The sequence below is a fragment of the Accipiter gentilis genome, chromosome 20 (assembly GCF_929443795.1).
Source record: "Accipiter gentilis chromosome 20, bAccGen1.1, whole genome shotgun sequence".
NCBI lineage: Eukaryota > Metazoa > Chordata > Aves > Accipitriformes > Accipitridae > Astur > Astur gentilis.
In genome coordinates this window covers 18,752,306-18,766,625 of record NC_064899.1, presented here as the reverse complement: position 1 = coordinate 18,766,625, position 14,320 = coordinate 18,752,306, and the positions used below count along the sequence as shown (strand labels likewise).

General features: G+C 42.0%; 1 protein-coding gene across 4 annotated transcripts in view; it reads right to left on the bottom strand.

Annotated features, from left to right (window-relative positions):
* The window catches only part of PHACTR1 (phosphatase and actin regulator 1), a 292,025-nt gene that overhangs the window by 57,207 nt on the left and 220,498 nt on the right, over window positions 1-14,320 (bottom strand). For all 4 annotated transcript variants that reach the window (XM_049824013.1, XM_049824011.1, XM_049824010.1 and 1 more), the window contains exons 4-5: window positions 9,152-9,337; window positions 7,918-8,124 (exon numbers count right to left, since the gene is read on the bottom strand). In XM_049824013.1, the coding sequence (XP_049679970.1) occupies window positions 7,918-8,124; window positions 9,152-9,337 (393 nt within the window). The remainder of the gene's footprint in view (window positions 1-7,917; window positions 8,125-9,151; window positions 9,338-14,320) is intronic.

Below are 14,320 nucleotides of genomic sequence, written 5' to 3'. Positions count from 1 at the left end.
TCTCCTCTAAAGCAGATTGCCTTGTGTACAGTAGAAAAAGTCAACTTTCAGGATTTTCTATTCAAGCACAGGAAGGTCTCCAAGTTACTCTGTTTTTCTTACATACATGCCATCTGTATATATTTCCTCTTTATATCCTGCATAAAAGAACACACTTCTTCAGTAAAAGGTAAATAACAGAAAGCATAAAAAGTAAATTGTATAGAGACCTGAGAATAAGGCTCCTATGGGATTTGTAGTAACAAAGTGTTTTCATACATTTGTGCTCCAGGCAATTTCACTTCTAGAGCTGGTCCTGAATTACAAAGACTACACTGAGATCTGCACTTCCATTTTGAAAAGTGCAGGTTTGACTGTTGGGTTTAGATCCTTTTCTGCTCCGTCGCAATTAGAGCCTTCATCTGACAAGTGCCTGTGCCTGGATGTCCCATCACTCTGTGTATGATGCAGGGGAGTCATCCTTAATGGTGAATTCAAAGAGATCCCAGTGGCAGGCATCTCTTGCTGCCTTCTGTGACCCTAAAGATTAGAGCAATATTTTATGTTGGGAGTGAGTATAACATGCCAAATGATTCAGGTATAAAGCAAACAGGAACCCTTCCATCTTTCTTCTAAAATATAGTGAAAATTTCCTTTCTCACGCAAGCATTCATGCAGTAGAATTGTGACACAGGCACCACAGCTTTGGAGTTGCACAGGAAAACAAGCCTAGGTTAATTATCCTGAGTAACCATGTACTCCATCATGAATCAGATGTGCATACTCTGGTATCCACTCTTCACAACAAAGGTATGGACCTTTAGTTTCCACTTAAATTTAGAGAAATCCTTCGCACCAACACGTTTTCAGTGGTATCAGTGCTGGATGACTCCACTGGACACCTGCAAAAAGTCTTGTCCATAATTTTTAATGTAAGGCTTTATTCAGACCAACTGTGTTTCACCCAAGTTCTTGAGCCTGTCTGAATATGGCCCTAATACCTAAATAGAGCCTTGAAAATGAACCAGAGGCATTAAATCTACTTGTCTGCCCTTCACTGTTAGGAGAATTCTACTTGTCTGTTATAAAAAAAGGCTAAAAGGAGAATGACTGCAATGGGAAGAGAGTTCGATCCATTCACTCGGAAACGTAACAGTATGTCTTCACTGATATCAGAAACGGGGACCTTGTACTCCAAGTTTTATTGCATGGTCAGATCAGTGAGTGTGCTGAACAAATAGGGCCTTGCTCAAATCCATGGGCTCCAGACACACTGTTGGAAACTGCGCTACCATCATCTGGAGTAAAGGAGGGAAAAACTCCCTGCGTGTAAGAGTGAGATGACAGCGTTTTGCAGTTCTTTCCTCTGTTTGTTTTAATTTCACAATCTATGTGATTTATGAACCAGGGGTGGAAACAGTTACTGTCTCCAGCATGGAATATCCATCAGACATGGACATCTGTAGATGAATAAGAAGCTAGACAGGGGAAATATGAACAAGGAGTCTGTGGTGTCTTCTCAGTGGAACATTACCAGAGTCTTAAATCATTGCACAAAGTACTTGTGTGACAGAAAAGAAGCAAACTGTGTAAAGCCAGGTGTGCAAGTCTGATTAATCTCTTTTAGCTGAGGTTCTTCATGCTCAAGAGAATAATGAGCAATTTTGCAAGATGTTGGTTCCCAGTGGGGTTGTGACCACTCAGCACTGTGCTTGGTTAAGTAATAACTGGCAGAATTGATGAAAAAGATGTTAGACATCAACCTTCCCACTGCTGATGACAATAAATTACTTAAAGGATAGCTGTGGTTGACACAATATTTGCCGCACATCAGACCTTTGACAAGCAGGTCAGCCCTTACGCCTTCCATATAGATCATTTTGCTAATACCTATAGTTAACTGCATTTCCTTTTGGGTTTTCAGGAGATCGATAACACTTTTATTCACTGCACAGAAGGTTTGCTCATGTACGGTTCTTCTGATGTGTTTGTGGTACACTGGAGCTGTACACCAAGTACCCCAAGTCTGATGCTTCCTAGCCACTGAACGTGGTTGGAGAGTTGGTTGGCACATGTTGCAGATACAACTGTTGCAGACAGGGCCCTAGAAGTTCTGGATGTAGGGCAAGAAATGTTGCTCCAGCAGGGCTGGTAGAAAAGCTCAATAAAATCTTCAAATTCTGCCCCAGCATAACTACTGCATGGAGAAAGAGGGTGTGCCTGGGAATCTTGGGCTTGTGGCAGACCTGGCTGTGTTTGCTATCCTGCCAGTGGCAGAAACGCTTTCTTGACTCCTTGTGATGACAAACAAGAGCCAGCATTGTACCGTGACAGCAAGGAAGGCCAACAGCCTCCTGCATTGTATGAGAAGCACAGCCAGGAGATCAAAGGATTATTCCCCTTCTATTAAGCACTCCTTAGACCTTAACTAGATTACTGTGCCAAGCTTAGGACCCCCCAGGAAAGACATCAGAAACTGAGAATGAGTTGAGCAGAGGGCCACTGCAATGGTTGAGGGCTGGAGCACCTGACCTGCAAGGAGAAGCTGAGGGTCTGAGGCTTGTTCAGCTTGGAGAAAAGAGAGCTTGTGGGACCTAACAGCAGTCCTCCAGTACCTATGAAGAAGTTATCAATAAGTGGAGCCAGGCTCTTCACAGTGGTGCATGGTGGGAAGAGGACAGGGGGCAAAAACTGAAACAAAAGAGGTTCAAGACTGGATAATAAGGAAAATGTTTTCCCCCATGAGAAGAGCCAAAGAGTAGAACAGGTGTGCCCAGACAGGTTGCGCAGCTGGCACCCTTTGAGGTTTTCAACACCCAGCTGGACAAAGCCCTGAACAACCTGGTCTGATCCCATAACTGGCCCTGCTTTGAGCAAGAGGTTGCACTAGAGACTTGCTGAGGTTCCTTCCCACCTGCAACACCTTATACGGTGACTCTTACTGTACTACATACAACTACAACTAATACAACTCGTCATCAAGTTAAAAAGTTACTCTTTAAATTCCATACAAGTAATTCTGTAATGTAATGTGCAAAATAAAATGTGCAAAAACCAGCATGGCCTGTTGAGGGAGGTCCATAGTGGAAATGAGGTGATATGCCTGATATTTGCTGGTAGCATTTGGACAAGTAGCTTTTACTTTTTCAGGTCTTCTCTCCAGCAATCACTTGTGCCTGAACAGCAGGAGTCTCTTGTCTTGTTTCAATGAGTTTTTTGAGCAGATTCATGAAGACAAGTTAAAAACTGTTCTCAAAGATTTGCCATGCATCTCCTGCTGACTACAGCAAGATCTGCAGCCATGTCTTCAGGCAAGATTGTGAGACAGAAATTCTATGCTGTTCTTTTGCACCACATATGCATCCAAGGTTCAAGTTGACTTTGGAGAACACAAGCAAAGCATATTTAGCCTAAAGGTTGAAAAGCACAGCTCTGCATGAATTCCTGTGCAGATCCTTGAAGAAGGTTTCAAAGACAAGAAGATTTCCTGATGCCTGTATGTGCTAGGTACTCCCTCCAGGTAGCCACAGGCAGAGGAAGTACAGAAAGAGCACTGCATCACGGTCCAGTTTCCCATGAGAACCTGGGGGTGCTGGTGAAGGAGGGCTGCTTTTGCTCTGCTGCTTCTCCCTCCAGCACACAGTGACAAGAGAATTGTCCACTGCCCCCACATGAACGTAACCTGTCTTCATGAATGTAGCCTCCCAGAGCAGGCAGCAGGAGGTAACGTCACAGAGGAAGAACCTTGTGGGTAACGTCTTGGGCTCATCTACAGAGGAGCCTTCTGAGACACATGGGACGGCTGCTTTTTAAAATACTGCAGAGAGTATTTATTGGATAAACTGTAGTTGTAAACACTTTTATAATGCTGTAACTAACAACCAGGTGTGTTGTGGCAATGCAGCAGGACACCAGGCATCCATGTTCTCAAACCTCATGCTTGGCTTGTCTGTGTTATCAGAAGTTAACTTTTGGGGTCTTGTAACATTTCCAACCCTGTTAAATGTTTGCCTCTAATTATTAATTAGTTCTTACTCTACAGAGACATAACTAGAAAGCACAATCTCAGAACTAAAAATATGCTATGCCTCTCCTCAAAATCTTGAATGAAGAAAGCAAGAGAATGCAAAAAGTTTTTCAAAGCTTAAATACAATAGCTGAGTGGCCAGATATGATCAAGGCTACACCCTACTGTACTATTAGGCTAAATTTGGGCTCAAATACACTCAGGTGTTGCTGAGATCTCAGCTTACTGGCATATATTTTGTTCTCTGATGTTGTAGGGGATTTTATGGGTTACTGGTGATTCAGTTGTTTGAATGGAAAATATCTAATTAATTTCAGAAAACATTATCTGTACTGGTGAGAAGTAACTGCTCAATGAATCAAGATCAAAATGAGCTTTACACCACTGGGGTATGTGGTCTATCAAATCGGATATGACCAGTCTTCTTGTCACTTTTGGCCATTAAAGATTTTATGATAATTGGGGGACTTCAGCCCAGCAGTCCAATTAAATTTGGTCCCAGGTGATTATTTCAGGTCCTCCTACATTTTCAACGAAGAGGGCTGCAAGTTTTGTCCTAAACGCCTGGGTTCTGCATGTGGATATTGGAGAATTAAAATGATGAAAGAAATTCTGTCCATGAATGTTGTCTAAAAAGAATCATACCTGAAAACCAGTAGAAGGCTCACCAGAAGGTGACTGGCCAACAGGAAATGCAGAGTAGTGAAACAATGGTATCAAAACAGTTAAGGATCATGTTTGTCCCCTAGGGTTGCCCGTCTTCTAGGGCTGCGTGGGCACTTCCACACCCAGTTCTGTGATAGGGACAGTTCCCTGTGAAGGCAGCGTCATCAAAAGCATGGGAGATGGCGTGAGGCAAAGCATGGGAGATGGCGTGAGGCAAAGCACTGCAGCGGCAGTGGCACCACTCTCAGTGGCTGCTCTGCAGTCTGCTCCTGGCTCTGTCCCCGTTCCTGCACTGTCCCGTCCCCACAGTACCTCAGCCTTGAGAATAAGCATGCCAAGGTTATGTGATTTATATTTGATACAGGCAATTCTCTCTTCCTGTCACCTTTAAAAAGGATTTTTTCTTTTCATTCTCCCCAATTAAATGTGCTCTTACATGTTTATTTTAGGCCTGCTCTTTTATGTGTGTTTCTTATCAAGGGAAAGGCCAATCTTTGTCTTGGCACAGGCAGATAGATGTTTGAGATCGTTCACTAATGCTTTCAGAGATCAGGAATGTTTCTTTTCCATTTCTAAAACCTATATTAAGTGCTTGCCAAACGCTGCAAGTCAGTCTTCATGCCTTTATTGAAGAATTTTGGGATAAGTTCACAGCAAGAAGGTGGTCAGACTCAAAGGAAGCTGTTCTTTCCTCAAGTTTTGTATTTAAAATATTGTTCCTTTTTTTTTTTTTTTTTTTTGCTGCTGACCACAGCTGTAGTGATTTTATAATATATGTTTGTATAAAACATGTTCTATTAAATAAATATACATATGTACACATACACATACATTTATCTTGAGAGAAGTTAAGAGGTGCTTCTGCATTTTTGGATGTGTACCTGAACCCTTCACAAGATCAAATCTCCCCTTGCAGTCTTCTTGAACAGAGCTACCAGACCATTAAACCACTGTCACTCTCCATTAGCCATGCCCAGTATGTCTTAATTTGTCCTTCAACCTTCTCACAAATCAGTAGAAAAACGGGGATGAAAAAAGAACAGAAAAGTCTTCACCTCAAATGCCAGAATTCAGATTTTTACTTGTTTTCTCACACACAAGCTGAGGATGTCTCTGGAGTAATTAGTAAAAGAATAGTGTTAATTCTGCTTCTCACTGATGAGGGTGCTTCATTAGGATTGATTGCTCATTTCCAAAGATTATACATGTCTAAAATAATTACCAGTGGAGAGCACAAGGCACTGAACAACAAGTATATCCTTTAGACCACCAAAGTAAATGGACCTTGAAGAATAAGTTTAATACTTTTATTTATAAGCTATGTATAAATGAGGCTTTCAGTTCCACCAGGAATAACTGTCAATTAAATTAGGTCCCTATGACTAAATCTGAATCTCTGTTACTTTTTCCTGAGGGTTCTGTATATCACATGCAAGAGTCTGTCTATACGCACATACGAGAGTTTATTCAGGACTGGATGCGAGACCACTATAGGCCACCACAAAGTAATAGAAGTCACAGTTCTGTTTCACTTTCATTGTAAAGTCATCACCATCAAGCAACTGACTTATGCTGATAGCTTGAGCCTGATTCTGCTTCACACAAAATTTCCAGCTGCAAAAAACCCCACACGAGAAGCCCTCATCCTTTGATTTTTCTGCTATCTCTTAAATAAAAAAGGCTTATGAATGAAGGACATTTAGTACCTGAGTTTTTTTCTATAATGTTCCTGTTGTTTTTTTTTTTACTTCCTCCATGTTGGCCTCATTTCTGAGCAGCTTCTTGTAATTGGGACAGTGTTACGGGAGATCATAGCAAGCTGGTTTTGTCCTCACCTGAAGCCATTAATATTGCTGCTTGGCTTTGCAGGCTGCAGAACTGCCCATTCAGTTTGTAGTATAGGGCAAAATATTAACCATTATGTGTAGATTTTGGCAGGCAAGAAAGTAAAGAGATTTCACATAAAATGAACAAAACTATACAGAACAAAAATGTGTGGTCATCCAAACAGAAACATGAAGAGACTACGTAGAGATATGAAAGAAAACCAGAACATGTTCTTTCTTAATGAGCTCTCTCCTGATATATATCTTAACCCAAATAAAACAGGTATTAACTGTCAGGAAAAAAAAAATCTGGACTGTAGTAATGTGATCTGAAAAGACCAGGGCAGCATTAACACAAGAAGATCGACCCAGTGAGAAGACTGGTAGCTGCCCCAGTACAGAGATGCACCACACCTCGTCTTGAACTCAGGATTCTGAGGTGCTGCCTCCTGCATGGCAGCTGCAGTTATGAGCAGACTGTTCAAAAGGTGCAGGCAAGCATTAGGGAACCTTTTTTGGTCTGTGTAAATGTAGCCATCCTTGGCTTCAGCGGTCTAAACGACAGACTGGAGAGAGGAGACCCGCTAATCCTCCCTCTACATGTACTTAGAGCTTTGAATCCCAAAGAGCCTGGACACTTGTGAAAACATCTGCAACACAAAAAAGGAGCCTGTATTGCCTACTGTTGCTAGCTGCCATGCAGTGAGAGACAATCTGCAGCATAAACTGCAGGACACCAAAATCCTGGTTATTGGGAACTGGAGCTGTCCATCATCATCAGGACTCACCAGTGGCAGAGGAGTAGTCAGGGCAGGGGTGGAAAGGGCAAGCAGTTAGGCAGGCAGTGTGCGCAGGGAAGCAAAATGGCAAGAAGCCATGGGACAGAATAGCCTCTGTAAGGATCAGGGGCCCAGGTAAAAGGCAAACACATGGAAACGTACAGCGTGTGTGCAGGGGGACCTGCCCAGATGGCAGCTGAGGGGAGAAGCAACAAAGGGCAAAAGGAGAAAGCAAAAATCTTCCCTTTCCCCTCAACCCTCACCCCTTTTCTCATTAAAGGCATTTAAAGATATCCTAGTATTTTCCTGATACTTCCTTTCCCATCAAAGCACATCCTGCAATTTTTGTGGTGATGCTAAGTCGTGATGAGTAAGAGTGAGGAGGATTAGGAAATTCAGCAGCGGTCTTAGGTAATTACATCTGAGAGGGGAAGTGCCCTGAAGCAACCTTGATGAAGTTATAGCTTGAAAATGCTTCGTGATCCCTGCCCTAAGTACAACACAGATACATTACCAGTACACAAAACAACATGTGCAAACAGCGTTACAGAAGAGAAAGGACGTTGAGAACCTTGCTGTAAGGGCAGGTTTTTCCTATAAGGGAAATGGTGGTGCTGAGGGTCCAGGAACACCTACTTACCAGTTAAGTGGCTGGCAATCCTGGCAATAGGTTTAGGAGGCAGGGCAGGGGGCTGTTTGAGGAGGGACAACTGTTTCACTGGGGTGTCCTCATGGTCTCCAGGGAAAGCGGCAGATTTTTTGGGGGGAAGTAGCAGGACTGGCTTAGCTGTAGGATCTTGGGACAGGAGGACGCCGGATTCATTGGATGTGGGGCTGTCTTCAGACACTGGAGGACACAACCACATCATAGACGCAATAACGTTACGAGCAAAGCAGCAGCGGATACAGCCGTAGTAAGACAAGAAAAGCAGTGCAGCAATGCAGGTTAAGAATGACTAATAGATTTCACTCAAACATCATACAACATAGAAAGGAGGAGAGAAAGAAAGAGAGAAAAAGAGAAAGAGAAAGAATAACGGACATCTACACAACAGCCAAATTTCCCATTACCTCTGACAGAAGCCAGCTCCCTTATGCCAGGCTGGGACGTGTTCCCACATCTTGAACACAGATCAAGAGCCTTAAAATGTCACATCTCAGACAGTCTGTCACCACAGCTTGCTCAGGACCAGATATGTTAGCCAGGTGCTCTCTAAACTTATCCTATAAATGTAAAAGCACCTCACGGGACCTACTTCATTTCAAAGAGGCTGCATAGCTGTGCAGGATCATGGATGAACACTTCTACCAGTCACTTTTCCTCACTTGACCTTCGCCCATAACTCTCAGCATTAAGGGATGCAGAAAGAGGAGCTAACCTACATGTACAGCATTGCCATCTCTCTGCATGGGCTAGGGAAGAAGTGCAGAGAGCCTCACCTACGGTGGGGCAGCTGTGTTAGCCACTGAAACATGCACAGTGTGAACATCGCCCAACACCACGCGGCAAATAAAGGGCATGACGTTGTACCCTAGGGTTTAAACATGTCCGCTCTCTCCTCTAGAGCTCATTGGCACAGCTGAGACGTAGCCCGAGAGTTAGAAATCTACTCTTAAATGTTGACAAAGTACAGGGACTTTGCATTACTCACAAAGAGGTTACTGCTGCAGAAGTAGACGTTACTTCTACACCAAGCCAGTCAAAATTTGTCATGGAACATCCAGTGACAACCTGTATGCTGTCACTTCCTTCTCCACCAGAAGACCTTTGTCTTTGAAAAGGATTTCTCAGGGCTAGACACCAAATGTTAGAAGTCAAAAACTTGTTTCAAATAGCTAAGAGTATCTACATCATAATGTAAACAAGACGTTACCTGTCCCATCCATGATATCTGTGGTTGGGAGGACCTCATAGGAGCAGGGTTCCCCAGATGCTGGACCTGACTCCAGTTCTGCTAGGGCTGGCAGGGATACCTGGCTGGAGCTTAGCACTTGCCCAGAGCCCAGAGGCTGCCCATTCTCCAAAGCTCCTTCTTCATTTGGTATGGAAAGTTCTCCATCTGTTCATAGTTGGAGGAAAGCAGAATGACAACAGAAGACATGTAAATAAGATGCAGAAAAAATTTAAAATTAAATCTGCTATCTTCATTAACTTGCTTGAAAATGAGGAACCTGAACTGAGATCTTGTATGTCTACAGAAGACACAGGGATAAGGATCAAAACAATATGGTTTGTATCTCAAAAATACAACTTGTGCAGAGCAATTTTTGGAGATGTCTGACTGTGATGTTCTGTCCGCAACAGTTTCACAGAAGTCTCACAGCATTCCACCTACCTTAAGGGGTTATTAAGATTTGGGAAGGATCTATCAAATATCTGTATTGATCCTTTGCTTACCCTAGGATGGTCATTATGATCCATGGTCTAAGCTGGATGGTTCCTGACCATCCTCCACTCATGGGGCCATGCAGGCCCAGCCAGGGCCACAAAATCTGTTTTCCCTCTGTCTCTGCTGAAGCTGGGAAGTCAGGAATGAGAATGGCTGGAACTGAAGCTATTGAGCTTTCTTAAAGAATACTAAAATACACAGTATATAATTTATAATATTTTAATAATTTTAACAGGAATTATTCTCTTCCCTTACACCAATTTTTATGCTATAAAGAACACAAGCAAAATCACAGAAGTATGTCCTTATTTTACACACAAATAAAAACATTACAGCTCCCAGCATCCAAGATTTTAAGAGAAAGAATAATTTTTATGGTCACCTGGTGTAAGGTCTTGATACTGGATACAGCAGATTCCATTTAGAAAGACTGTTTTTAAAGTTATTAATATCTCCTTTATCTGAGCAAAATTTCTGTAACAGCAGCTGGTAGTTTCTTTCCTATCAAATGCCACTCCACATTAGAAATAATAAAGAACAGAAGCGAGGGATCAGATCATTCTCTATGGTGTCGTCCCACATGATTTTTATCTCAGACTTGTTACGCACAGCACTCTGGTACCTGGAGGCAATGACTACATGGATATCTCAATTACAATTTTACAAAGTAAAGTGTCCAGCCCCTATGGTAATGAGTGGAAGCCTGAAAATATAACTGGAATGTGACCTGTAACGCTAAACACCAGCAGGCAAATAAATGGACTCTAATTTTACTATGCATTTAAATTATTTTTTTAAGTCAAACTCAGGATTTCAGGATCTGGTTCTTGATTTTTGGGCACCTCTGATTAGCTGTATTAGTGCTCAACGTACTGAACAGATGTAAATCATTCAAGTGAGTGCACATTTTCCCCTCACATGGCTAAGATGTGCAAAACACTTCCGATAACAATACTGAAAAGAGAAAAAAAATTCTCACTCAAGCATCAGGACACACCAATTAACAAGTCTGAAAGTACGTTAGCTGGTAAGTATTCAGAATGATGTTTCTGCCTTTTAAACCTTCCCTACAGCAAGCGAAGATGGTCTCCTACTTATTTTGGAACTATTAGGAATACCAAGGTCTTGACTTTCTTGTTTGTGTTGGAGGCTTTTTGAAGACCTAGATAGCTATTATGGTACACAGCCACATCATACTAGACTGAAATCCAACCCATGGCTTTCAGAACAAACAATTGAGCTGGCTAAAAGGTAGCAACATTAATCAAAACTGAAGGTTTTGGCCAATTGTTCACAGCAGTCTCCTAACTGCTGTGGTCATTCGATACAAACCCATTTATTTCCCTAGGCAGCAAAAATCAAACAACAGTTCAGCCAGTATTTAAGGTGAATGTTTTTTGACTTAGCTGTTTGGGTGGAAATGCTATGTATTCTGTGCTTGCTCTGTCTCCCTTTTATAAACACACACCTTTACAGGTGTTTGGGATAGGGGCTGCTGTTGTCTCAGTCACCTGTTTTCATGAAAGAGTGTAATTTTTTCTTATGCAGAGCAACTGTTTCTTGAATGAAAGGCAGTGATTGTGTCCAGCAATATTCATTAATTCAGTGCAGGACTAAATTTGACTGTAAATTTGGCAGACAAAAAGTATGCATGATAAAACCAGTAACATTTTTTTTGGAGGGATGTCTACATATTTTTAGTGAAGTGGGATGCCTATCGTAACATGCTGAGCATCTTGAAATCTTACTGTAGTGCACTTTGCACTTCTCAAGGTATATGACCTGTTGAAGCTTTACAATTGCAAAAAAGTAAAATGTAAGATAAAATTTTGGCTTTTACTTTTTGTCATAGTAACAAGCATGACAGCCTTCTGCACTGACAGCATAACCTCTTTTAATCTTACCTCTAAATACCCCTAATCTTCATTTAGACTCTAAAACTTATCTTTGGATTTGAATGTAATCATCAGACATGACACAGAATCATGACTGAAATACATACCCTAAATCAGATCTCGCTTAAAGAAGCGCTACATGGGGAGCTGCTGAAGTACAGCAAACAGATCAAAGATGCGGATGAAAATTTGTGAAGAATATCTTTGTGTGAATTAATCCTGGATCAGAGACATGCTTGACAACCAGACATAAAAGGCAAATTACTTATTACTTTTAAAGTACTAAAAGCTATTCTGGTTAGCTGACATACAAATGAAAAGAATCCTGGTAATGCAATAATTACACATAAATGAATGAACCGATTAGTCTTTAGGAACCGGCTATGAGTTCAAAGTTAATTTTGCACAGTGATAACACATGTAATCTTTTGTTCTCTTACTTGCTAAATCCTTTGCTGTGTTTTCACAGGGCCTGCTGCTACTTACTGGAGAATGATTTCCCCTAAATGCATGAGCTTTGATAATGCTGGCTGAGTGAATCTGGATGGGACGAGAGAGAGTAGCTTGACCTCTGCAGCAACAGGAGCACATGAAGGCTGCTCTTCTGTTACTGAGGAGGCTCCGCACACCTGAAGTCACTGAAGAAACAGGACCTCAGAGGAAACTCTCTGATACAGGACTCTACCCAGACACTTTGATTCACCTTAGCATGTGAAAGTAACAGCATGGGGTGAAGGCCCAGAAATGCATAGATGGTATGTTCAAAACATGCAGCTCCTAAGCATGGTTTGTACTCCTGAACTCACCTGCCATTTCCACTTCCAGGTACTTTTTAAAAATTGCCTGGTGTGAAGCAGCCCGCAGTGCATCACACTGACACAGACTGGTCCCTTTGTTGTTCTTTATGTTGGAGCTCTGCCCACCCTCTCACCGTGTCTTTTCACTCTGAACACCATGGACTAGGGAACTTCTTGCATACCTGAAAAGTGCCATGCTCATGCACTCCTTCCACAGACAAATGGCTACGGAAGTCAAAATGATGATGAGAGTTCAAAATCCTAGGTTATTTTCCACTTTGGGTTGTCTCCTTCAGTACTTGCCTGCTCTCAAGTAAGACTGTCCAGGCAAGCATTCTTGATGGCAAAGGCTAGGATGGGCATAGAAAAATTCATGTCTTTCTCTGCCATGGCCCCTATGGGCTAGGAGATGGAAAACCGAGTGTTCTTGTATGTGGTCAAGACCTGTCCCCAGGGCTGTTTCCTAGCCTTGGTGGCTACCTTAGCACAGCGGTTAGATTTCTCCTTGACTTCAGCCTCTAAGCAGACCCCCAATTTTGTGGGATCCCATGGAGTTTGAGACAGCTTGACATATGGATGTCCTCCCACTTCTGGAAGAGTTCAAAACCTTCCAACACATGATTTTACTGCAGCACAACTGTCTCTCTGGTGGCTGCCATGCCTTCCTCCTTGCTGCATTACCGAAGCCACTTCAAACTTATGCTCATGTACTGAAACAAAACCTGCCTCAGCACATAAGTGCAACACGTCCAAATCCTGTCACGATTTAGGTAACCTGAAATTTAGGTCTAAATCCATCATTTTGATTAGATAGAGAGTATAATAATACAAAAGTATAAAAGATGAAGACTGCCCATGCTTCCTTGAAAAACCATTGTATCATCACCTCTGAAGCAAGCAATCAGTACACACTCATATTCAGGAATTTCTCACTACAGGCAATCTCATCTATGTTTCATAAAAGAGGTATCAAAATACTACAAGTAGATTTAGTTCTTTGACTGGCACCATGGAACAGTGGGCAATTCTAAAGACAGATGCTTTTGGGATGGTTACACCTTCATGTGAAAATCAAAGCTGTTTGTTTATGTGTAGGAGCAATGGTATAGTGAAAATGTGAGTTCTTTTAAATCCCGTGGTATGTTCTGTGTTGCGAATGGAAGCTGTATTTTTAACCTCTTAGCACTACCTGCCCACAAACTATTAGAACAGCAGGTGCCTCATCAGATACTTCTTCAACTTAGTATTTTTCCAAAAATACACAGTATTTGAAAAAATTACAACCTTTGCCTACATTTTCAGGAGACTCAAGTTACAGAACCCTAGAAATGGAAGATGACAGAAGCTGATTCGGTCATGAGTCTGGCCCTTGCCAAGAAAAGATTTCTCTGCAGTTCAGTCTGGAATGGTCTCACTTGACTAGTTTAAGTGTGGGGGTCACTGAATTGATAAAAGCATTTCTTGTTTCCCAAATAATAGCAGCTGGACTGCAGTGACTCTCCCATGTATGAACACTGTGACTTACGTGCTCTGCTAACTTTCACCTGCGGGATGACACAAAGTCCTCTGAAAAGCCAGCAAATAGGTCAGGGTGTCATTTTAAACAGCAGGCAAGCTAGCTAATCTGTTTTTTCTTCAACATGAAAGATATGACAAAACCAACACTAAGCACACTGCAAGCTCCAGAATTTTTGTTCTTGGGTCAGTCTATCGACACAAGTTTCCTTTGACCTGTATGGACTTTTTTAAGAAAGAAAAATGCAAAATAACTCTCAGGCCAATTCTGACTGCTTTGTCCACCTCTTAGGAAAGGGAGACAAAGAGATTTAACATTATGGCTAAACGTATTGTCTGCACAAGATGCCTCTTGGCATGGAAGGTGCTACCATCATCAAATAAAGCCTTCTGCTATGAAGTGCTAAAGTCTGCTGTGTTTTCTTAAGGATTAGAGATTACCTAAC